Source organism: Sciurus vulgaris (assembly GCF_902686455.1).
Source record: "Sciurus vulgaris genome assembly, chromosome: 6".
NCBI lineage: Eukaryota > Metazoa > Chordata > Mammalia > Rodentia > Sciuridae > Sciurus > Sciurus vulgaris.
Window position 1 is genome coordinate 89,624,428 of NC_136466.1, and position 27,346 is coordinate 89,651,773.

The 27,346-nt window shown below is 34.3% G+C and overlaps 1 protein-coding gene across 1 annotated transcript in view; it reads right to left on the reverse strand.

Annotated features, from left to right (window-relative positions):
* LNPEP (leucyl and cystinyl aminopeptidase) overlaps positions 1 to 27,346 on the reverse strand; it is a 91,534-nt gene that overhangs the window by 20,649 nt on the left and 43,539 nt on the right. The window contains exons 3-13 of the mRNA XM_079145854.1: positions 25,902 to 26,040; positions 24,579 to 24,710; positions 19,669 to 19,789; positions 18,837 to 18,991; positions 16,920 to 17,033; positions 14,972 to 15,103; positions 9,632 to 9,763; positions 7,268 to 7,428; positions 6,966 to 7,054; positions 1,824 to 2,007; positions 432 to 588 (exon numbers count right to left, since the gene is read on the reverse strand). Coding sequence (XP_079001980.1) covers positions 432 to 588; positions 1,824 to 2,007; positions 6,966 to 7,054; positions 7,268 to 7,428; positions 9,632 to 9,763; positions 14,972 to 15,103; positions 16,920 to 17,033; positions 18,837 to 18,991; positions 19,669 to 19,789; positions 24,579 to 24,710; positions 25,902 to 26,040 — 1,516 coding nt within the window. The remainder of the gene's footprint in view (positions 1 to 431; positions 589 to 1,823; positions 2,008 to 6,965; positions 7,055 to 7,267; positions 7,429 to 9,631; positions 9,764 to 14,971; positions 15,104 to 16,919; positions 17,034 to 18,836; positions 18,992 to 19,668; positions 19,790 to 24,578; positions 24,711 to 25,901; positions 26,041 to 27,346) is intronic.

Here is a 27,346-nt window from a genome sequence, read left to right on the forward strand (position 1 = left end):
TAGTGTCATCAGCCACCGGATAGCAATCAGCAGGACTCCTAAACAAGATACTTTCAGCACAAATATAATGGCCTGATAAATAGCAAATTAATGGGATATCTACTTTGAGAAAGGTCCTATTTCAAAAATTCATTGTGTGAAAACAGGATTAAAAGACAGCCATTTTCTTTATATGTGACCCCACTTTGAGAGCAGTGTCAAAAGTCTACATTTGGATATTCAAACAAATCTACCTTAAACTAAATTTTATCATCTCTTCATGGTAAGCAATTACATTTTGTTTCAAAGTAAAGATTTCACAATCAAGAAAGTGAAGAAAATGGAATTTAACTGTTTGCTATTTTAATCCAATACTGGCCAAACAAACTCAAACTATAAACAACAACATTAAAGGCAGGCAGTAAGGGAAATTGGCAGAAAGGCAGACTTACCACCAGTCTCGAGGCCAGATCCATGTGCCCTAGTTTCTCAAGAAGGTTAAAGATAAGGCCAGTCTGGAACAGAGCTTCAGTGATGGGCGCAGTATGGTTCTCATTTCTAAGATAATCAATCAAATCAAAAGCCCTCTGAAGAGGCACCTTGCCTAGGCTAATGGATAAAAGAACAGGAAAAGTAAATATACTGAAACACACAGAAAAATTCTATGAGTGCTGGAGAGAAGCTTTATGGCTAGATGGTGAGTCTCAAAGATCAGAAATTTAACCATAGAGTAGCATCCTATACCGTTAAGACTCAGTATTATTAATTGTATGTTTATGTGGCCCAACGTTAAAGATGCATTTTAAGACAAAGATATAATAGCTCATGTTTTATTCCATAAGTCACCTCTGAATTTCTTCTGATTCAGTAAAAGTATCACAATGTCTTAGGTGAGAAAAGATAAACAGTACAGATTTTCTTTATTTATTAAATTAATTATATTTAACAGAAGAGAGGGAATGGCACAGAGAGTATGTGAATCAAAAACATTTCCTTGGTTATTTTTCAGAAATTGTTTATCCACTGTGAATTTATGGTGAGCACATTTTAAACCTGTAACCATTTTATAAAAGTCATAGTAGCAATGGTTGAGATAATACAAGAAGGCCATTTCATAAAAAAAATGAACCAAAACAAGGCAAGAGCAGTCAGGTAGAACCCTGTTGAATATTCCTCATGCTTACAGGCCAATTTATCAATCTAGATAGTAATGTCTTCAAAGGATATCTTTACAGTAGGCCACTGCCATTCTTGGCTGTGAGATTCCATAATTTATGAGGTGGCTGGGAGGTGAGTAGTCTACAGATAAAGAGACTCCAGCCATCAGGTGTCCATCAAGCCAGTAGGTGGGCACTAAGCATCACACTTAAATCCCACTGCTGCTTGAAAAGAATTCTCTCTGTGAAGCCAAAGGAAGTCTGAACTCCTAAAGTAATTTATTCAGCAAAAATATATATTCTGCTTGTTGGTGTCTACTCTTGAATTATTATTAAAATTTTGTTGTGTGTTCATTAACTTTTCAATGTTTATAGCTGATGTTCCGAAATCATTTTTCTTTTTCTGTTTTGGTGGTACATAGGATTGAACCCAGGGGCACTGTTACTGAACTACATCCCCAGTCCCTACCCCCAGGCCCCCTATTTTTTTTTTTTTTTTGAGTCAGAGTCTAACTTGCCAAAGCTATCTTTAAACTAAACTTGAGATTGATTTTGCCTCAGCCTTCTGAGTCACTGGGACTGCAGGCATGCACCACCATGTCTGTCAGTAAACCATTTTTCTGAAATATTCTTTACCTCAGTAATTCATCAAAACAACAACAAAAACCCAAACCAAGCATACTCTACCCTGCAAGTTCAAAGATGTTGTTGATGAGGTTGGCTCGGTCTTTGTCACTTAGAACGTAAGGATTTGTTTTCAGTTGTTTGATTAGTGCTGCCCAGTCATCATCTGCATAATGTACAATATAATAGCCAGTCATGTTTGTATTGACTTTGACCCACTGTACTTGTTCTGTAAGATTGATGATATCTAAGAGAAACCAAAAACAAAACAAAACGAGAAAAACATTGAGAGAGAAGAAAATACAAGAAAAAAAATTTATCAGATTCTTTTAATACCTTTGCTATTCCAATTCTATGAAAAGGACATTCTGATCATGTCTTAACAGGACATATCCATCCATCTTTTTTTTTTTTCATTAAAAAATTCCATACTCATTTCTGTATACTGATATAGCAGCAGGTGGGAAAGATCAATTAGATTAATTCAGTTTATTTCTTTTTCCAGGGCAGAATGCACTTCTAAGGAATATTTGTAATGGCAACAACAGCTGCTCCAAGTTGAAATCATTTTTTACAAACCTATGACTAATGAAATTAACTTGGTCATGAGCTAATCTAAAAAATACCAACATTCTCCAGCTCACCAAACAAGCTCCTATAAAGTTTTTTCCAAGAAAAGACCTTGGGAGAAAGGACTACAAAGCCCCCTAAATAGGGGGCCCCATAAAAAGGGAGAAAAAGAATGGCAATAGTTCCACTGATGAATGCAAATAATTATGAAAAACTGAGTATCTTGACTGATAAGCAACCTGTCCTGTTGTAAACTAGCCAATTCCAGATGGTAGAGAGGAGGAACCCAGCTGGGAGAGTATTTGAAATTATTACTGTCATCAAGCTGACAGAATATAAACAGTGCAGCCAACAGTACAGAGAGGAGAGTTATCATTTAAGGCATCAACAAACTAGTCCCTTTCAGATCTTCTGAATGATCAAGAATGGAGGACCTTAAAACCACAGATATCAAAAATAATAGCTTTGCACACAAGGGAGCGAAACTACATCCTGCAGCTCAAATATGGATGAGGCCACCCTCATATGTTCTTAATTTATTATAATCATTAACAGATTAACAGTCCAAATTTCACAGTCCATTGAGTAGTACAAAAGAGTGAGCAACTCTGATCTTCAATGGCAGAAACCCAATGAAGTAATCTAATTGTGATTTTTAAAAAGTTATTTGTCAATGAGCTATGAAAATCAACCACTGTTTTGTAAAGAAAGCATTGAAGCACTGAAACAGAAAACATGTTTTTACTACAAAGTTTCAAAATTTCATATCCAATTAGCTTCCAGGGAGCTAGTATTACATATGCAGTTGAACTGCATCCCTTCTAGTTAATATTTTCTTTAATATCCTTTCTTTTCTCTTATTTTATTAGGAAAAAGGGCAAGAGCAGAGAATGGCACATGATAAATAATTTCATTACATCCCTTTCTATTTTTTTTGAGGGGGCTGTTTACTGGGGAATGAACCCAAGGGCACTTAACCACAGAGCTATATCCCCTTTTTATTATATTTTGAGACAGGGACTTGCTAAACTGCCTAGGGCCTTGCTAAATTGATGAGGCTGGCTTTGTTCTTGAGATCCTCTTGCCTCAGCCTCCCAAGCTGCTGGGACTACAGGCATGCGCCATCACACTCAGTCATTATATCCCATTCCTATTTCCAAGTGCCTTTCCCTTCATCACATGTCTTTTAGTTTCACAAAAATATTTCTGGAACAGTGATATGATTTCAGAAACATGAATGTTTCCTGTTAAATTTAAAATAAATATCTCCTATAGTTAAAGAGTTTAGATTTTAGTAAGATGTGGATAAGAGAAGAAAAGGGAGAAAAAGAAAGTGGAGAAGGAAATATTTAGTGTAATTTCTTCAACATGTAGCCTTGAAAATGGCCACATTTAGGTCTTCTTATTCATACATATAGCTGTCCAAAATTCATACATATGGGGAAAAGTGACAAAGACACTGAACAAATATAAACTCCTGTATAGATTTAACAAATTGAGATAATAAGCTATGGTCAAGTCTTAAAGCAGAGGCCTGAAATTACCCTCTCTGAATAGAAAAAAAATGAAAACAAAGAGAAAAGAAATGAAAATAAGATTACAGGAAGCATAATTCTCAGTGGGAGTATAGGAACTAAGGAAATTCAACTGCCCTCAGCATCAAATATTTTTTGTAAGAATAGAACATTTTCAATGTGGGTTCTCAAAACCTGACTGGCAGAAATTAGAACAGCAGCAGCAGCAGCAAGGGAAATAAGCAGTTGAGAGGAGGAAGTAATAGTCACATGTGGGTCATATATTGGCCAAGTTCTATCTCTAGATTAAAATAATTATATTACAGGGCATTTTGTATATTCCCCTTTACTGAGATTCTTTTTAAATGGAGGACAAAAAAATATTTCATCACACTTTGAATATTTTTTCCTAGAACTCTTTATAGTTAAATCTGAAATTGAGTCATCTCATTATAGACTAACATTTATTTCATTCAATAAATTTTTATGTGTCTACTGAGTGCCAAGTTTACAAGAGGGATTCATATAGTTATGATCCTTACCCTCAATTGGGTGTATATAGAATACAGGGATAGACATTAAGTGAAACAGTACTTACAGTATATTAAAAGTGGAGAAGTAGAAGATGTTATTAAAAAACATAAATAGGATGGACATCTACCATATCTTGGGGCAAGGGAGGTCTTCCCAGAGCAAGCAATGGCTGAGCTAAGATCTGAAGACTAGGTCTAGGAAGTAAGGAGGCGAGGGTGTTTCTCAAGGAGAGAAAACATTACATGTAAAGACCCAGAGATGAAAGGCAGTATGATCTACTTGAGTTGCTTAAAGAATTTTGACCAGCAAAAGAAGAGAACATCCAGTAAAGGCTAACAAAGAGAAGTTTAAGCAGGAAAACGTGAGTTAATCTATGCAGTATGAATTTCAAAGAGTTAAACAAGCTCACATGTAAACTTAGCTAAGATAAACAGACAAAAAGAGATTTCTTATTGCCCAATTGTTTCTAATACCATCAAAATTTTAATAAAATATCAGGAGGTTTGCTAAGTTTCCTTATAGGTTCATTTCAAATGCTGAAGCCATGTTTTGGCTGTGTTGGTGGATATAAGGAGACAAACCTATTTGCTCTCCCTGGGGTCAGAATATCTTTCCAAGCATCACCTTAAAGTTTACAGTTTTGTTTCACCAGAGAAGGCAGCGTTTCCTTGCTCCTCTAGCCATGCTATATCAATCAAAAATAGGATGACATCACCAAATGTTCCTGGAGTTTTAAATTATTATTGTTGTTATGGTAACACTCCATTGCAGTTTTGTGATAAAACTGCAATAAAACTGGCACATTCATATATTTCAAGTGGCATTCAACTATTATCCCACAGAAAGACAATGTAATTACATATATTGGATTACAAGTGATAAAACAGTCTTCATTTTTGAGAAGGATTCCTAATAAGTTTTTATAATGGAAAAAACTTAAGGAGGCAAACATTTTTATTGGGGAATTTATAAAGAAAAGGGCAAATGGTGAATCAAATGTCTAACAATAAGGGAAGGCTATGTCAATTATTGTATATATCTTTTATAAAAGGTAAGATACAGAAATCACATTACATAATGATTTCAACTAAGTGAAAAACTTATTTAAAAATGACTAGAAAGAATCATGATAGGCCTGGGTTGTGTCTCAGTGGTAGAGTGCTTGCCTAGCATGTGTGAGGCACTGGGTTCAATTCTTAGCACCACATATAAATAAAGGAATAAAAAATAAAGGTACATTGACAACTAAAAATATTTAAAAAAACGAATCATGAAAATATTTATGATAGGAAAACATTTGTTCTTCATTTCCTCGGTTTTATGTGATATGGATACACTATGTTTAAAAGTTTATTTTTTGAAAAGGAACAACATTGATAACAGCTTGCTTTAATATAGTATATAACACTTGTCAGACAATGTCACCATAACCCTATAAAGTTAAATATAATTACTACCTTTATTCTATAGTAAAGGGAATGAGATTTTAGAAAGGTTACATAATTCAATTAAAATCACACATGTGATAAGTGATAGACTCAAGTAGTGAACCAGACAATCTGGCTACAAAAAGTCAGCTTCTTTACATTCACTTCTCAAATACATGGACTTGAACACCACATCCAAATTTAAAGAAGTTTTCCCTTTTACATAAATTTAAAGCATCATTACTGATTTCTACAGAACCCTTTTAGGATGGAAATTTTTAGGATGCAAGGTGTAGCTTATCATATTGGTTTTTAACAGATGGTCAGAAAATACATTTCAATTGCTTTTAAAAGACTACTTGTAGGACAACATATACAAATTGAGCCTTCCTTATCTGAAAAGCCTAGGACCAGAAATGTTTTATATTTTTGGAGTTTTGTAGGGTTTTTGTTTTGTTTCTTTGTTTTTTGGGTTTTTTTTTTTTTTTTTTTTTTTTTTTACTATTTGCATAGATTTTACTAGGTGAGCATCCCTAATTCAGAAATCTTCAAAATCTGAAACATTTTGAATGTCAAAGTTAGAGCTCAAAGTTTTAGATCTTGGAACCTATGCCACCTTCACATTTCAATATCTCCATTCTCCTTGCTATCATAGTTTCCTGCTCCATTTTCTCATTGCCAAAAAGGTATGCTACAAGTGTAATACATATTATAATAATTATTTGCTCTAAATATAGGTCATTAATTAGCCTTTATTATACATATGAATCATCTAGGATGCCTGTTAAAATGCAATTAATATATCCCATTCCTAGACAGTGGATAGTAAATAACAGTTTAAAAACTGCTCTGCTTCTCTTACTTCTTATTTTGTAAATGTGAAATGTTTATCCAGGAAAGAAAAACATTTGCTATTTCTTATCAAGACTGCCAGCACATTCCCTGTAACTTTTTGTACCTTATTTCTTATAACTAAAGGCCAATTCTGTGCAAACACAGAATCAATCTCATTTTAATCACATCTTGGATATATGATTCATAAAACCAGTTCAGAGAATATACACACTGAAAAGTGTAATGTCTGATTTGCTCTTTAGTCATATTTTAGAAATCATGCTATTTGCAATTTCTTAATATGGAGGTATTAATTATAGTCAAACCTGATTTCTTGTCCAGTAATGATACTGATCGATATTTTGAATAATTTCTTCCATCAGTGACATAGGATATTGGAATATGCCACAGGTAGCTGTAAAAAGAAGATATTGGAGATTATATCTCTTTCCAGTATTTCACTTAGTTACACATGATTTGTTGGTTTGGGAACAGGAAAGAGAAATTCAAGCTATTCCCAGACAAGGATAATCATGTTAGGTTTCATTAGAATATATGATTACAAAACATTTAAATATACTTCATTTGAGGGTACAAAAGACATAATACAGAAACAAAGAGTATATACCTTGTATCTGAAGGCTGAATTTCAGGCTTCATGTTTAAAAAGAATCTCTCTTGCTGTATGAAAAGTTTTGTTCCTTTCCTTTTAACAGTCACTAAAGGAAACCCTTTCTGCAGGGTCCAGGTTTTCATTATTTTCTTTACATCGAGTGTTTTGTTTGTAACCTATAAAAAAAAAAAGAATAAGGCATTTTTACTTAAAACATTAACTAAAAATTTGTTTTATTTGTACCCTTCTATCTTTCCCCAGCATATTTTATCAAGACAACATTTAATTTTAATGTAAAAAAGAAGCATTAAAACTGAGTTGAGTTTACATTTCTAATTTAGGTAAATGAGCAACTTCTCAAAGAAAAGAAGCCTGGAACAGAACTGACTGAAAAGTGAGGGTGTGAGATGGGCTCTGTCAAAAAGCAGCATGTGCTCTTAGTACTTCTAACGAACAATTGATTAAAATCCCTAAATTCCTTAAAATTAAAATTTCTAAGAAGGAAGAAGCACTCTTTTAGGTTACAGTGCTAACATTAAGAAGGTATGATTAATGATATGTATTTTAGAATGAGAAGCATTGCTATTCAATTCTGTGAATCAACTGAAGCCAGATTTTCTTTATTCTCCTATGTTCCGCTTCATGTTAGTCTTTCAAAGACCTATGTGGGAGTGCCAGGGAGCAGCAGCAGAAGCAGCAGTCAGTTCTCTTGACTAAGACTCTAAAGAGAATACTGGTAAACTTTTTTGATGGTCATAGATCTTCTTTCCTAGAAAACAAAAGAACTTATCTGCAAAATCTAGAATCTAGTGGCAGAGGTACACAGATCTCTAAAGCCACTACCCTTAAGAAGTCTGGTATCAAAGATTAGGAAGCAATTTATGAACAATTTTATCTTTAAAGCAAAAGGGTTGAATTTATGATTCAATTATTTTTCTAGATCACATCTAAATTTGAATTGCTAGTAACTAAGTCACATGCAGCTAAATTCATATTATGCTACTATGCAAACCTTATCTTAATCACCATATGCTTATTTAAAGCACAAAAGGATTAAGTGATTATTTCTAAATTCATTGTGATATTACTCTTATATTTCTAGTGGCTCTGGCCTCATTATTTATGGACCAGAGGCTGGGAAGGAAAGAAACTTGCTTTGGGGTGTTCGAAGCAATACTGAAATGAAGAGCCCAGTGCATAATTTGATGTGGATGCTGAAAAAGTTGAGTATGATGTTAGGGACTAAGTTGGGATGGGACTACACTATGGTACAAAAGCTGCAGTCAGTAAGGAAGGCAAAAATATTTTCTAAATGCTAAGAGATAAGATAATGGGTATAAAGTAAAGAACATGACTTTCAACTGAAATGCTACTTTATGATTATCGAATTTGGAATCAAGTGTTAGTTAGTAAGAACTGACACCTTTCAAAAAGAATTCAGAGAGAGGGAAGGATATCTTTTGGGCAAAAAGTAAACAGCTAGAAAACACCAGAATTCACATTAGATTGTAGCAGAGAAAGTATGCGGGAAAGAGTCAAAGCAAGGACTCTTAACCCAACATTCATAAAAGTTTGAAAATGTGCAATGGTTTGTGGTTTTCCTAGGAAATATGGACAGAACTTTCATCAAATTTTCAAATATGTTTGCAAATATTTCAGAGAATGAAGAACCACTGATCTAGATCAGAGTAAAAAACTCAAATCCTTATCAAGGTTGTAGAATCAACGCACATGCAAGCAGTAGGCTGGGTTCATGACTGCTTTGAAGCATAGCATCTACCTAACTACAATGTATATCAGAATATTTGTAGGTAACGAAATCCAAAGAGTTAAACGATCCCAGGGCAGTGTACAGTTTATGGCAGTTAGCCTGTGATATTTCATCTACATAGAGCAACACGGACTCAAAAGACAAAGGGATTCACAGGAGACAGTACAGAATGGTGAATGAGAGATTTAAAAAAAAAGAGAGAGAGAGAGAGAGAGAGAGAGAGAGAGAGAGAGAGAGAGAGAGAGAGAGAGAGAGAGAATAAAACTAGGAAAAGAGATTTTTAAAAAATCAAATATCAAATATTCAGTAATATTCATTAATATGGGATAATTCCTTTTTCCTGACAAAGGAGGAATGAAGAAAAAAGTACAGAAACCCACACATTTTTTCAACAATTAAGAACAGCATTCCCATTTCTTGACTTTAAATTCAGTACTGTATTCACAAATATTTTTATGCCAATTATACACTGATATACTATAGCCCTATCTCTTAAATAACCATACTTTGCAACCACAGATTTATTTGCTTAAGTGATAAAAATATAAACAGAAGAGTCCCTGCAGTAAGAAGACAGGACTTAAATAAATTATGTGGGTTTCACTCACCTCATTAAAACTATACCACAGATCATCACTTTGAATGGATGCATAGCTGTAATTATGCAGGTAAAGAATGATAGCATGTTGAAATACATCTTCGCTAAGGTAAGTTTTTAGCATCAACAAGAGAGAAGCTCCCTATTTTCAAAAACAAACAAACAAAAAACTGAGAAAAAAGGAAGAAAATTATAGAACATTATAGGCAACAGAACTGAGAATCTAATATTCAAAATATAACCATTCTGAACATGTGCTTTCACATATACAACCTGGTTATACTCTACTGTCTCACAGATAGATGTGGACTATGTTCAAATTGTCTCAAACTTAAGGGATTTGAAAAAGAATTAATGGAGTTACATGTGCACTACCTTTCCATGAGTCACTCTATTCCCAAAAGTCTGTCTTCCAGATTGTGCATTACTTTCTAATTTTAGTGTGCCATGTTGCTGAAGTAGCCAGAATCTCTCCTCTTCCTACAGAGTCACTTCAAATATGTACAGGGCAGCAAGCATACACAGAGGATTCATAACCAGGCTGCAACTATTAAGTCCACACTATATTCACTCATGCACACATCTTCATTCTCACAACTACCACCTCCTCTGTGAAGCCTTTCCTTATTTGAAATAGAAATCATCTCTGTCCATCTTCAGTAGCAATTTATATTACTTTCTGCATTGGTTATTTATTTATTTCCTCTTTTAGACTACATACTAATTGGGGAAATAATAGAAAAACTCAACTACAGTAATTAAAGCAGTAGCTCAATGCCTAGTAACAGGCACCAATATTTTTTGAATGAATTTCACTTCTGATAAAAATGTAACCTTGTCATCAAAATTATCAGAACATATAAATTTAATACCCTACATTTTATACCTAATTATTTGTTCTATAAATTTAAGTATTCATTCTTGTTCCAAAACAGTTCCTTTTGTCCTGTATCACCAACTTTTCTCTCTGTACTGTAGTGTTCCCATTAACGAAATAAAAACTATTCAGCATTCCTAATTTTAAACAAATTTAAAAGACCCCACCTTTCCTTAACTTCCTGGTGCTCCAGTTATCACTGTATTTCTTGCCCCCTCTCTCTTTGTAGTAAAACTCTACAAAAGTGTGGTCTGCATTTTCTTTTGAGTCATCTGCTAGCCATCACTCCCTAGCAGTGCTCTTATCAAAGTCACCGTTAAACTTCCTGGTGCCACACCAAAGTCTGTTCTCAGACTCACCCTATCAACACACTAGTAGTATTCAGTATGACCGATCATCGATTCTTCCTTGAAATTTTTTATGGACTTGGCCTTGGGATTTCACTCTTGACTCTCTTCCTATTCCCTGGCATCACACTTAGTCTACTTTGCTAGATCCTTCTCATCTTCCCAGGGAGTCAAGTTTGGTGTGCCCTGGTATTTGCTCTTTAGAGCTCTTTTCTTCTCTACCTAAATTTGTTTCTTAGTTGATCTCCTCAACTTCAGGGGTTTTAAATGACTCCATAATTTTACATATATACAACCATATTTCCCCTTGGAATTCCAGACTCATATTCAACTGCCAGTTTTGTATCTCCATTAATATATCTGATGTGCATCTCATACTGAAAACTGAACTATTTTTTTCCTTCTTTCACCAGTTCTACTTCTCCACCTCAGCAAATGACAACTATGTTTTTTTCCAGCTGTCTGGAAAAAAACCTTGAACCTGTCTTTGACTCTTCTCTTATATTCCATGTTTAATCCATTAGTGAATTCTACTGGAACAACTTTTAGAAATATTTCAAGTCCAGTCATATCTCATCACCTTCACTACTGTTACCTTAGTCCACTACAACTTCCTAACTAGTCTCGTGATTTCATGTGCTACTGAAGACAAGAGTAATCTTTTACAAAATAAAATGTATCATGATTTTTCCTGGATCAAATGGTTTTTATTTTACTTAGAATAAAATCAAGATTCTTGCTATTGCCTTTTAGACCCTACGATGATCTGACCTCTTATAATTCTTCTCATTTCATCTACTACTTCCTCTTCCTCTTCCTCCACTTCAGATACACTGGCTCCTTGCTGGTGCATGAACATGCAAAGCAATCTCTCATCTCAAACTATGTGGGACTCCCCAAGACCAGTCACAGGTTTGATAATGCACTAGGGGGACTCACAAAACAAAACTGACAGTCATACTTAATGAATTACAGTGAAAGGTTACAAAGTAAAATCAGCTAAGGGAAAAGTCCCATGGGGTAAAGTCCAGAGAAAACCAGGTTCAAACTTTCAAGAGTCCTCTCTCAGGGTAATCATACAGGATGTATTTATTTCCTCCAGCAAGATGGGATAACATATGTGAAATATATTCTACCAGGAATGCTCATTAGAGACTCAGAACCCAGGGTGATATCTGTGGAGGTGACCCCTGAAATGAAAGCTTCACAAAGCTAGTCTAAGCTTGTTTCCTAAGGTATCCCCAGCACCCAGAACAATGGCTGGCACAGGCTGGTACTTGCAAAACGTGCTGCATAAATGAATCCTCACAGGACAACCTGCATCAGTACTGGGCTTGATAATTATAAAGAACAAACAGAACATGTCAAACACATTCCCTATTGCCATTTACTTTTTCTTGCACAAAATATTGATAATTACTCAGTTTCCTGCTTTTCTCAATGATGTAAGATTCTAAAATAATTAGTTACCATATCGACAGAGGTTGTTTGCTGTGGAAACAACATGATCAGAAGACAATGAATTCTGGGTTTGGAAGATAGGTACTGGAAGCAGACAGGGCTCTGTCACAACACATCCTAATATAACTACTCTGTTTAAGTTCAGTATAAAGGCAGTAAGTTCTGAATAAGAACAGAACCATAAGTTAAAATGTTTCCTTATCAACAGCTCCAGAACAGGCTTTAACACTGGAGTAGCTCTAATTCAAAAACGTTAGTTCCTCATATCTGCAGGGGATACTTTCTAAGTCCCCCAGAGGATACCTGAAACTACAGGTAGTACCAAACCTCATACATATGACAAAGTTTAAATTATAAATTAGGCCTATTAAGAGATTATCAGCAATAACAACTAATAATAAAATGAACAATTATGACAATATTTTGTCATAAATGTGACTGTAGACTGTCAAAATGTCTTATTTTATTATAGATCTTAGCAATTTTAGCACATAATTTGTTTTCTTTCTATATTAATTTAAGAAGGTTCATCTTTTCACTTAAAGGAAGCACCACTGCTTCTATTTTGTACAAAGGAATTGCCAGCATTACAACCCTTGTGCATTGGGGCCGTTATGAAGTAAAGTAATGGTTACTTGAACACAAGCACTGTGATACTGTGTAGGTGATCTGATAACTAAGATGGCTATTATGTTACTAACAGATAGGTAGCAATATATAGTATGGATACTCCGGACAAATGGGTGATTCACACCAGGGCAAGGACAGCATGAGATTTTATCACATTACTCAGAATGGTGTGCAGTTTACAATTGACAGATTATTTCTGGAATTTTCCCTTTAATATTTTTTCAAGCACCATTATCCACAGGTAACTGAAACCTTGGACAGAAAAACTGCAGATAAAGGAAGCCTACTATATATTTAATATGGCTAATTAAACTCCTGATTTTCTTGTTAGCAGTACTATAATTCTCCCTGTCAGTCAGGCTTGACTCTGGGAAACGTTTTTCTGCCTCCTTCTTTACCTGTCTTAACTTGTCACCAAGTCCTTTAAGTACTTACTCCCACCCAGGTTTTTTATGCCCATTGTTTTCTTTCTACTCTTACTACCATACCTTATTTCAAACTTTCACATTACATGCCTGAACTTCAGCAGCAATTTCCTGACTTTAGTGTTCCCTTCACTTAAATCCACTTTATAAACTGAAACCAATTTTTCTAAACAGTAACTTAAATCAAGTAATTCTTCTGTTCAAAAATCTTTTGAAGCTTCCCACTCTGTACAGAAAAAACACCCAGACTCCTGATGGCATTAAGGACTTTCTGCCACTGGACCCTGCCATACCTTTCTCATCTTTCTATATTCCACAAGTGGCTTCCACTGCAGCCAAATGTTCTCTCTAAATAAACATTTCTTGGTCCTGATTTTTTCTTTGTAGAACCCATTATTTCATTTTTGTCCTACCCTGCTTCTCCCATTCCTCTTAACCTATATAGTGTTATTATTTAACTCATTTAAATTTCCATTTTCCTCCAAAGAATCACTCTTCAGTATCCTAGGTAAAAAGTTTCTATACCATGTTAGCATGCATTATTTCTCTTACTGCTCCCTAAATACCCACCTCCTAAATTTTTTTTTTTTTTTACATCAGACAGGTAATGTGCAAAAGTGGTAACAAGATTTAGAGGGAGGTACGTCTCACACAATAGAGTGAACACCCAATCATCACACTCATGAGCCAAAGGATCCCACCTCCTAAATTTTGAGTTTTTTGAATATATGAATTCTATCTTAAGTTTTACATGTTTTCTTCTCTATCTAGTATAAGAATTTATTGATTTGTTTATTTTTGTACCAGGGATTGAATGTAGAGGTACTTAACCACTGAGCCACATCCCCATCCCTTTTAATTTTTTTATTTTGAGACAGGGTCTCACCAAGTTGCTTAGGGCCTCTCTAAGTTGCTGAGGCTGGCTTTGAACTCTCCATCTTCCTCCCCTGCCTCCTGAGCTGCTGGATTACCTGTGTACACTATTGCACCCAGCTCTAGTGCAGGAATTCGTTAACTAATTTGATAGCCAAAATGAGGTAAATAAGCCATAACATTCACCCCTGCCTTTAAAACAATGTTGATAGCTTGACTCCTTTATTCTCTTACAGTGATCCTAACACAGTTTCTAGTTTTTTTATATTTTCTTCATCCCCAAACCTGGGGCCCCTTCTTTTTGATCCAGGACTGTAATCTTCAGTAGTTAAAATGTATTTTTGCTTACTTGCTTTAGCAATTCTAACTTTAGAATATCCCTCAATGCTGAGTAACACAACTCCAGGCTTACTCAGGTCCTTTTCTGGACATGTTCTACCTGTAGATCTGCAGCACAAATCAACTTTGAAGGATGTATTGCTTATAAGATCTTAGTAACTACCTGGAGGACTAGTTGCTGAACTTAAAAAGGAGACAGAGAAAGGAAACCTCATAAAAAGTTAAGACCAAAATTTCAATAGATATAAATGTCTAAAATTTTACTCACTTTAAAGTTCAGCAGGATATCTGAAAATAATATTCATTTAATATTTAAAATAGTCTAAATCATGCAACTGACTAACATTAGGAAATTAATTTGAGGTCTACTGCAGTTACATATTTTTGCCTAGGAATACCTTAAAATAGGAAAGAGAATCAAACATCTCTTCAATTTGTTCTGAAGACTGAACAGATGATGATATTGGATGAGATGAATTCAAAGAATCTTTCTTCATGGTTTTAAACCGAGCATCTAAGAAATCTTCATACTAGCAAAAATGAAACAGATTAGGATATCATGAACAGTATCAGAGGCAAAGGTTAAGTACAGCAGCTATTGATATGAATTACACTAATTACTACTTAAAGTCATAATGAAAATATAATCAGCTACACTAAACTTCAGAATATAAAATTTTGAAAATAGGAGATTATGACCTTCATGCACATCCCTTAAATTTAAAAATATAGTTATAACCTAGTCACAAGAAAATCAGCATTTCCTAAACAAGAGAATAAAGATGAATTAAGAACCCATTACTAAAGTAAACATTTGCCAAATGTGGATATCCAAGATAAATATTCTAAAATGACTACAGTAAATTTTTAAAATAAAATCTGAAATTAAAAAATTACATCTTTAAACTCATTTCTCATATGTAGTACAGGTTTTTAATAAGACATTATATATTTCTCTTAATTGAGAACCAATAAAATAAAATATAACTCTTAAATAGATAGTTCAGCAGATGAGCTCCCAAACAATATATATTAGGGGTTTTTCAACATTCTGGGCACCACCAAGTGGTGAAACTGTATATCTCACTGCTTAATTAAATAGGGTATACAAATTTGGAATAACTTATTTAATACCTAAAAATTAATTCCTCCTATTACTTGAAATTTTTAAACAAGCCCTACACAAAAATTTCAAACTGAAAGCTCAAAGAACACTTCTGCTTTTTTTTTTTTTTGAGTGCTGGGGATTGAACCCAGGGCCTTGTGCTTGCAAGGCAAGCAATCTACCGACTGAGTTATCTCCCCAGCCCTGGAACACTTCTGCTTTAAAGCAGTCTTGGTTCATTTCTCCAGAAAGTTAAACAGAAAGTCACTCAATTTAAGAGTTGAAAAAGATATTTACACTTTTCCACTCACCGTCTGAATTATTTTGGCAAAATATGGCACATCATGCCCTAATATTTTCAAATATTCCCAAATACAAAAAATATCTCCAGAGTCTAATAACAGTAACAACATTATTATGTCTCTCTATCATGGATTGGTATTCCACATTTTTGGAAAGAACACAAAGTATGGTCTGTACCATAAAAGGGCAAATGATCTGTTTGTATGAACTTATATATCACTGTTATAAGAAAGCACACATGTAGTGATAACAAAGAGCATCGCTACAAAATGGCTTAATTTTCTTCTCTCTTTATAGATAAGATAAAAAATGTTTTGATATGCAAAAAAGGCTTTTCAAATTTATCTAAATCCCATCAAGCAGAAGAGCCACACCTGTTAAAAATTAAATGTAGGAAAGCAATTTTTTTAATATTCATTTTAATGACAAAAAATATATAAACTTATGTAATTACAGTGAAACATATCAATAAAAGTATAATTTTCACCATCAAGTTTCCTAAAGGTATAGATATCATTAACAAGGGTGAATTTCTTTTTTAACAAATGTTCACAACCACTTTATTCATAATAGTCCCAAACTAAAAATAGTCCAGGACCCCACTAACAGAAAGATAATCAAGTGTTATCACAGTATATTCATTTATACCACAGAACACTACTGAGCAAACAACACGGATGCTTTGCACAGATATTATGCTGAGCAAAATAAGACTTAGACAAATACAAAAATGCCAAATTTCACCTATAAACAGAATATAAAGCAGATCAGTGGTTGCCTGGGCTTGAGGGTAGATGTGTAGGAACCCACTGTAAAGGGAACAAGGGTGAATTTTATTACAGTTTTCTAGAAATAGTTTCATTTCTCCAAATGCATAGAAAATATAACTTGGTTATTTTTCCTCTGAGTATTCCAAATAAGAAAAATGTTGTACTTACACTGGAGAGTTCTTTGAATACTTTTTCCAAAGAGAAATACTCCATGAAAGTGGCAAAACCTTCATTTAGCCATAGGTCATTCCACCACTGCATTGTTACTAGATTGCCAAACCACTGTGGGAAAAACAAAGTTCCAAACAACATGATAATTACATTCTCAGGAATATTCTAATAATTGCTGAATTGTCATATTAACTGTCCATAACCAGATTAAAGTATCTTAAAAATATACTTACATTATAGTCAAATAAACTACACTTGAATAAATTAAAGACTTACAAAAGTCATATAATTTTGCTTTACAAATAAAATAAAACTTTTAATACTTTACCTTAACTGAATGGGAAAACAAGCAAGAAAGACTATTAATATATTTATTAGCATATTTATCAATTTAAAATGGGTTATTTACAACAAAAATAATTTTTTTTAAAAATGGGCTACATAGCATGTTATATAGGGAAATGAAAACTTTTTTAGCCACCTCAAGGAAGTGATAATGAAATTGATCTTCTAATATCAAGTTAGTAAGATTATTTTCCATTATATGTACAACCATCCATGTCAACAAGAAAGTTTCTATGTAAAAGTTTTTCCTGTAGTCAGGGGATCCACACTTTGTTTCTCCTCAATTGCCCAAGTTGAAGATAGTATTGGCATGATTCAAACCAGAATTCAAACAACGTTCTTTAAGAAAGTTGGCATTTATATAAACAGATGAAATTGGGAATATCTTTAAATGTTTTCTTCTATGAGGTAATAAAAAGAAAGAAAAAATAATAGGAGACTCTCCTAAAAATATGTTTGTTAAAAATCTTTGAAATAAAGAGTGGTTGCAGGGTATGCAATTTAGTTAGGGTAGCCTATGACTTATCTAAAATCAGCAGCAAAAGATCAAGTTGTGAGACAGTAAAACAAAACACTTTACAGAATTACAACAGAAAATTTTCTAAGACATTATCCTAAACCTTGTTTCACTGGAAGATGGTTTGTAAGTTCTAAAGAAGAAATAACAGAAATATTCCCCAAGTGGAAATGGCTGGCCCCAGAAATAATAGATACAGAGGAATCCACAGACACCTTTTATCTATGGCCCATTTATATGAATAAGGGCTTCATATTCCAGCTTGCCAAGAAGTCTTCTCAAGGGCTATGGAGCCCTACGCAGATGTGCTTGAGGTAGAGAGCAAACAGACCAGAGCACTTCCTGGTCTTCCTTCACACAGGGCCCCTCATGACACCCTGAACCACACCCAACAGTGGCAAGGACCTCACATCCAGGGCCCAGCAGAAACAAGGCGTTATACACCCACACAATTTTTTTCTTTTTCTCTGTGTCACACGAAGCTGCCCCCACCTTTTACTTAGGACTTCTCTCTCCTACATTAACACAGAACCCCATTCTAGCAGGAGAAGACAAAAAAAAAAAATCTAGTCCTGACAACTGTGGGTTTAAGAGTTGTCAGAGAAAGTGCAATGTAGGGAACTTCCCTACAAAAAGTTATACCTAAAAGCTGTAAATTGTTAGGGGGAAAAAGTCTTAAGAGATAGTGACTCCAAGGCCCAGTGCTACTATTTATTAATATATGTGACTTTGGGCAAGTCATTTATTTAATAAGCAGAGTCAGTTTCTTCATCTGTAAAATGGGATTGTCACCCATCTTAAGGCAATTGTGAGGTGAGACGATAGGTGTTAAAATGCTTTAAATTAAAAAAAAATGCTTTAAATATCCTATAAAAACAGAAAGAATTTTCAACTGGAAATTAAATTTGTGCTAAAAAAAAGTACCTTTTATGATAAAAGAAGGTAGTATTTTCTTATAAAGCTGAATAATTAGTAACATCTACGTGTATTTTAAAGCTCTAGTACATGAAGTAGACACAGTTATGAGATGTAACAGCACTGGTTGTTAATACCTGATGGGCCAGTTCATGAGCAATGATTTTAGTGACTAGTTTTCTATCTGTCACTGAAGAAGTATTATTGTCATATAGAAGAGTTTCTTCTCGGAAAGTAAGCAAACCCCAATTTTCCATTGCTCCTGCTTCAAAATCAGGAATGGCCACCAAATCTAGAGATAACAGGAAAAACGTTATGAACTTTTCTTCATGTAAGGCTCTTATTAAAACCCCCTAATTAAAACAAAATATGTTACTCATTGGTTTATCATGGTGAAGGCAGTGAGTTATTTTTATACTCCTTAGTAAGTGGAACCATCCTTATTCTCCCCGTACTCCTCCCCTAGCTGTCAGCTGAGGAAGACCTGATCAAATCCTTTCAGGTGACTAACTGTCCCTTCCCAAAGGAAAAAAAAAGTGCCTCACAACCAATCATCTTTCTAGAGCAACAAGGATGAAGTTCAGGGCCTATCCATATTGAACTCTCTGGGAACAGCTCCACATTAAAGAGCATTAAAATCCTCTTGCTCTCCCGATTTCCCATATGTAGTTTTTATTATTTGAATTAGAAAATTTCTTGGAAGTCAGTCAGACTTCAGACTAAGCCCTAAGCTAATTCCCACTTACACAGTGCCTTTGTGACAGCCGCATAACTTCTAAGTGTTTTAAGTTCCAAGTTCAGGTACATTCATGACATGTTAGTAATTTAATAATTATGTTTTTTAAAAGAATTAACAGTGTTTCTTGTTTTTTTAAAAAATAACTTTCATGAAAACTATTTCTAAAAACACATTTGCAACACTAATCTATTACAACTGAAGAAAAAATCAGAAGTCACTGTGATTCTTACCCAATTTCTTAAGTGGGTACTGAATTTCAAAATAGTTTTGATAAAACTCAAGAAGCTTCACAGTTGTTTCCAAAGCATGGTGAACTTGACCAATCTTTTCTGGCACAGCATATATAGAAACCTAAGGGAAAACATTATGTATGATTAAGGACGGATAAAATTAAAATGCTACAATATTCAGGTGAGTACTGTCAGGACTGGCATATCTAAGAAATACACAGAGTTGTATGAGATATTGTAGGACAGAAATTCTTGCTTACAATTCTTTTAATCCCCACAGTTTAGCAAGTCCCTCCCACACATACAACGAAGCTCAAAAAATACCTTACTGGTTCCTTTTCTTAATTATCTTAACATCCCAAGTAAATTAAGTTCAGTCATCTTATAGAAGTTCATAAGCACTTGCCCATTTTAAATTTTATGATATTCATCTTCTCCTATTACCTAGAGTTGTCTTTCTTTACCTATGAACTATGAAGATCCTGAGTTAGATTTCAGTTTAATTTACAGTCACATCATATATATTTAGTTTTCTTTTCAGCAGCCTATCATAGAGCCTGGCTTCTAGCAAACACTAAATACAGAGGAGTCACATACTACTAGAGTTAGTTCTAAAGTTAACATACAAAGTAGAAATTGCAGATTTATTGAAATTATATTGTGAAACTGATTAGATCAACATATTCTCTTTCAAAAGTATGGGCACTCAGTTTTTCTTTCAGTGCTGGGTCAGTTTACTTATTCCTTTTTTTTCATTTGGGAATTGTTTCTATGGCCTATGTTTTATATGTATATATAATTCATGTGAAATACTCACACTTTGGTGGCACATAGTAAACAAAAACAACTGAGAGAATAACAGATTCATGTGTCCCATTGCCCATTCACTGCATTCACTAAGTGGGAAAGAAGATGGAATCACCTATATTATTTAAATAGGTATTCCTCTTTTTTGGGCTAAATGCTAAGTTAAATACATATGATGTGACTGTAAATGAAACTGCAATCTGATGAAAGGGTTCATTTATTCCCATTTCTAGAATACAATGAGTATAAAAAGAAGGTACTTTGGTATTTTCTCTTCCTTTCTACTTCTTTTACTTTTCCTTAAAAGAACACAGCTATGAGTCCTTACTGGAGATAAATCATCTTATCATTATAATTATTATCAAGCTTATTCTAAGAACAATAGAAGTAGTTAAAAAAAAAAAAATAAACAGAGCAACCTATCTCAGCCAAGAAAGTCCTGAATAGCATTCCTGCTTTTATAAGAGAATTCTAAACATTGTTAAATGGGGGCAGGGGTGTGGCTCTGTGGTATAGACAGGCTTAGCATGCCTAAGGCCTGGAGTTGTTTCCTAATAAGAAAACATAAAATAACATCTCTCCTATAAAAAAAATCATTAAATGGAAATCAACTGGCACCCAGGTCTCAAGACTTATAACTTAAAACTTCTTGTGGGATATCTTGCAAGGACCTTATAGGAGATTCCCAAAAACACAACTCTCAAAGAAAAGGATTCTTTAAGATTGAGGAACAACAGATTTGTTAGGCTTAATTTATCTGTTCGTTAAATTATTAAAAACAAACACTAGTTAACAAAAGCAAAAGCAGAATCAAGTTTTAGCCCCACCCTCCACCAAAACAATACTATGGTCAGCAAGTTATACAGGGACAGAAAATATTAGGTTTTTGTACTAAATTTTCTGAAAAATGCTGGCTTTCCCAAATAAATAACTGAACAAATAAAAAAGCATACATTCCTAAAACAAACAAACAGTAACAAGTCCATTCAAAATAACTGATTCGATGGAACAGAATAATAATATATATTATGCATAGTGTCCCAGGCTGGTGGAAAAACACTTGAGGTAGAAATTTTTTTTGTAGAAATTTTGAACAGATTATGTTTCTAACAGAATATTAAAATTCTAACCACATAGATAATACTATTGACAATTCGTTTAAATGTGGACAGACACCACATCTGACTAACAATGATTCAATTTTGCTTCTACCAATTAGGTCTGTGTACAATAAAAATGAAAGCAGGCAGTGGCAAAAAACAAACAAAAACCTCATGACAAACAAATATCAGTATATTTTTCACAACTGACCTAGAATTTTACAGGTAATTCTGGCATTCCTAAAGGCAGGAAGAGATTTATGGAATGAAGAATAAACAGAAATGACAAAATCAATGGTCTTTTTCAAGCCTCTGACACAGTCTTTATTATTACAGGTCACATGTAGTAATCTATAGTCAATTGTGACATTTTTAGTTACTTGGTAAGATTCACATTAAAAAGAAAATCCCTATTGCCTTAATCCTTGACCTTGTTAAATTGAACTACTGTCAAATATTACAAAATAGAAGCCAGCCTAAAGATTATAATATTTTAGCATAATAAAAATCCTTTGCTATACTCCAAGTTTTGAATTTCTGGTCACCATACCTACATTTGTTATTTATGCCATCTGGTGTAAGATGTAGCATATTTGTTGGACAGTAAAATTTTGACTATAACTTGGTATGTAATCTCAGGTCAATCTAACCTCTGATTTCCTCATCTGCCACATGGATCTAATGCTTCATCCTCACTCAGCATATAAAATGAAAAAAATGTTTATAAATGAATGCCCACAATAGCTACTAACACACAGAATAATCCCACGCATTACATTGTTCCATATTTCCTAATAAAACAGAAGAAATTAATAAAATTATTATTTATTTGTATATTTTTTTCAAAACACATTTACTACTGGGTAGCACTAAAACTGAGAATATTTATATATACTGACATGCAAAGGATTTCACATGACATTTACATGTGATAAAAAGGGAGTGTACACTATGTATATATTATATGTATACTATATATGTGTTTTTTTATGTATGTATAATATTAGAATTGTAGAAGGTGAGGTTCAGAAGATTGGACTGTTATCTTCCCAAGGATTCAGTTAATAAGGTATGTATGAAGCATTTTAATCCAAGAAGACTCCAGGGTTCATACTTACTCATGTTTCTTCTTAATCTAACTAAGCAAAAGGAAAAAAAAAAAAAGCCACCTTAAACTCCTCTCTCTCAATCTCTTTCTTTCTACACACAAACAAATGAGGTATATCTAAGTGAGTTATGAGTAATTTAGCTTCACTATGTGGAACAATTAGCATTGGAGCAACTGGAAAGATAGCTGAGCTTTATGAGGGCAGCCTTGAATATTAGAATATCAGAATGATGGGTTTGAATATAATACTACAGCTATTAAGAAGCCAACATAGCAGATGAAAGTTGAGGCAAGAATGGAAAGAGGAAAGGGGGGGAAGGGAGGCTTTGAAAGAGCCCTTTACTCTTCTATATTATCATTATGTGAAAATATTCACTTTATTAGGTCTCTGCTATTAAAGTATTAAAATAAAATCAAATAAACTTTTAAAAATAGGTGTTAATGACAAAGAAAAACAGACACACTTCACTAGAATGAAATTTTGGCAAATTGTAGATAGACCAGACCCTTAAAAATCTTACTCATTTTCTATGAATAAACTCAATCAGGAATCAGGACTTGCTTTTCTTCTTTCATTCTTTCTTTCTTTTTTTTTTTTTTTTTAAATGTTTTTATTAGTGCATTATAGTTACATATAATATCAGGGTTCATTTTGAAAAAACTGAAAATGGAATATAATTTGTTCTATTTCAGTTCCCAGTACTTCCTCTTTCCCTCTCCTCCTCAACTATTTGTTTAGTTCTTTCTAAATTAGAGCTTCATAGATATACATAAAAGTGAAATTCACTGTGGTATATTCGCAGATGTACATAGTGTAGTTTGGTCAATTTCATTCTGCAGTTACTCCCTTTTCCATCTTTCCTTCCTCCTCCTCAATCCCCTTCCTGCGCTCCACTGATCTCCCTTCTATTTTCATGAGATTTCCTACCCTTGCCTTTCCCCTTTATTTTGTTTTAATTTCCACATGTGAGAGAAAACGTTCAATCCTTGACTTTTTGGGTCTAGCTTATTTCACTTTGTATGATGTTCTTCAGTTCCATCCATTTACCAGTAAAAGGCATAATTTCATTCTTCTTTATGGCTGTTGATGGTACCTGGTCTGGTTCCATAACTTGGTTATTGTGAGTTGCACTGCTATAAACACTGATGTGTCCGTATTACTATTGTATGCTGATTTAGGTCTTTTGGATAAATACCAAGGAATGGGTTAGGTGGATCATTTGGTAATTCTATTCCTAGTTTATTGAGGACTCTCCATTCTGCTTTCCAGAGTGGTTGTACTAATTTGCAGTCCCACCAACAATGTATGAGCGTACCTTTCCCCCACATTCTTGCCAGCATTTATTATTTTTTGTATTCTTGATGATTGCCATTACGATGAGAGGAGGTTTTGTTTTGTTTTTGTTTTTATGTTGGGGCTGAACCCTGACCAATAAATACCCTGGATCCTAGGATTTGCTTTGTTAAAAAAGGGGATTTGTCTAATTATTTCAACCTGCACAATATGGTAGCACAGAAACACTACTATAATACTTGAAATGTAGTTAATGAAACTAAGAAAGTGGATTTTAAATTTATTTAACATTAACTTAAATCTAAATAGTTATATAGGCCTAGTGACCACTATATTATACAGCATAGTTCTAGAAACTTTAGTAAACATGTTGCCTTATTAGAATTCTCTTATAAATTAAGAAACTTGAAAATTATTTATTATCAGGTATTAAACTAATTACAGTAAATAACAATAAGTAAAATAATATTTGTGGTATAAAATGTCAGTGTGATCTAAAAGCTTTTTCTTTTCATAAGGCCACCACAAGGAATCATTAAAGCCAGAATTCCTCTTAACCTTCTCTGAAACAGGCTTTCAGACAATTACCACATCAACATACCAGGGTTCCATTTACATCCTGACTCAGGTTCTTCATCTCCCCCACAATGAAAGCGACCAGGTAAGTACTCATTTTCACACTCTCACAAAACTCGTCCTGAACAACCCCATCTTCCATAAAGACTGATGACTTCTACAGGCAAAGAGAAAAGATGATAGTTCTGTAACTGCAGGAATAAATTACAATGACAAAGATACTGAGAAACTGAATATTCATATAAGAAATAAGAAGTGAAGATACTGACATATTTTAATCTCAGCATGAGTTTCTAGACAGAGCACAGCCCTTAGTCTCAGTTTGCTCTACCATCCTTCATCATGAGGACATACTGAGTACAGTGAAATCCATGAGGTTTTAGCCCCCAGATGGCTTTAAATACATGCAAGTGGTTGTTTCTCATCTTTAAAACTCCACCAAAACAAATCTTCTACAACCTAGGAAGGTTCTACTTTACTGCTACAAATACATCCATAGAAGCAGAAACTACATCTGGGATATCCCTTGAATGATAAAAAGGGCTTTGTACAGTGCCATGTTAAAGATGTTAAAGACAACTGTGAAGGCTTAGTGGGTTAAGATGGTAAGTCACTAGGGAAGTCTGCAGGCAACTGCAGGATTTCCCAGCCATGATAGTAGGCAAATAGACATCCACCTCTTACAGAGAAAGATTAAAGTGAGGAGTATGGCTAAAATTGAAGCTATTAGAATGCAGTCTCAGTTAAGGACAGACCATGTTGGCTACTGCCTAGAGGGGTGAGCTCCATGTCTTGCTGGGTATGACTGTGCCTCTCTACAAGCCAAATGGGATCCAGGAGGCTTCTATCAGGCTGAGGTATCCCAACCAATTACCCCTTGGGTTCTATTTAGCATAAAAACTACTCTGATTTCTGCTTGAAGAAAGAAACTCCTATTCTTGTTGACCTTGAAATTACAGGATGTCAATTTTTTATTTAGCAGTAGAATTATAAGAACAATTGTGATTGAACAAAATCAAATAACACTTTTTTGAGTAGCAAAATCACTGTGTCAGAAAATATCACTCTGATCTTGTACTAGTTCACAGTATTAATGCTTGTACAACTTCAGTACACAGAACACTTTGCATTTCCTATACCAACTTTCTAGGTCCAGCAGGTCTTTCTCTTTCAAGTGCTTCACAGGCTGACTTCCCAACTGATTCTAATATCTGTATTCCAACTTTTATTTAAGTATTTTAAGAAAGAATATTAATATTATATGATTCTAATCATTTTCAGCAATAGAGGAATTCAAGTTTTTTAGAGAAAGAGACCAAAGATTTTATATTCAAAGAACAGACAGTACCTTAGGCATATTTGATAAAGCAGTATATTGCTCATCTCTTATGATCCTGATGATAAATGTGGCCTTAAACGCTGGTTCATCAAAGCAAGGAAAAGCCGATCTTGCTGCGAGGGGTTCAAACTGAGTTGCTGCAAAGTACCTAAAACAAATGCAAATTCAATCCAAAAGTTATTGAGCACCTACTATACAAGGCATCCTGCTAAGTACTAGGGGTATTAACATAAACGTGGTACAATCCCAGTCATTTAAAGGACCCGCAATCAACTAGAAAAGGCAGAGGTTTATATAATGCACTGAAGCTTATATCAGGCTGCAAATCATGTCCTGGAGGTGAAAACAAAGCATTGGGACAAAGAAAAGGAAGCAAATCCTGACTAGTGGCTGAAGACACTCTAAGGAAACTGGTAAAAAAGTATGAAAGGGTCTTAAAACGTGGATATTTGAGCAGGCAGAAAAGGGAAGAGAGTACACTGAAGGAAGAGTGGGCAGTACAAGGAAAGAAAGCAATGTATGTTCATGGACTAAGGCAGCTGCTGAGTGTAGTTATAAATGAAGCCACGAAGGTCAGCTGCAGCTGGCCACTGAGGTCTTGGACAGATGTCTGATGGAAGATAAATAAGAAGAGCTGCCATTAATTGCCACTAATCTTTTGTACATACTCTGGCTTCACAGCACTAAACCTCAAGTTCACAGATTACATTTTAATCAAGACTGAAAAAAATCTAGCTGTCCTATAGTATTCTGGTTTCCTTTTCTCTCTTTAGACATGAATCAAAAATTCCCTGCCTCCTACACAGTAGCAACAATTAACACATATAACACATATAAAGGTCCTCAATTACAGGCTGGGAGGAAAGTATAAAAAGACACAGGGGGAAAATGCAAATTTCCAATTAGGTAAAGGAATAAAGCAAATCTCCACTTGGGAGATTATCCAAATAGCCATAAAACAATCAAGGCAAGTATACCCCTGTGGTGCATTCCCAGGCCATAGGGCATATTTACAGCCATTGCATGGCAGCCTTCTTGTTTGGGGTTAGTTTTCACTGTCAGATGATAAGTATAAAAGAAACAGTGTGGAAAGTGGAGACCCAAACTCTACACTTCCCCAGGTATGTACCTTTAGGCAATTAGGAACAGGATTCCCTTCCAAACACCCAGGGTAAGACTAAAATATTATAGATCAGCCCAGATCTATTAAGAGGATGCTTCCAGAGTTCAAGAAAAAGACTTAAGGATGAAGAAACAAACAAAATACACTTCCATCTTAAATTTGTCTACTGTTCTTTTAGTATCATTTTGTCACCTAGAATCTTAAGGCTGTTATCAACAACTTCTGTTTAACTACAAGGTTTGTACTACTCACTGTACCCCACTTCACACAGGTAGTTTCCTTACCACACACAGTGACTATTCAAGGTGTTACACACATTTTGATTTTCTAA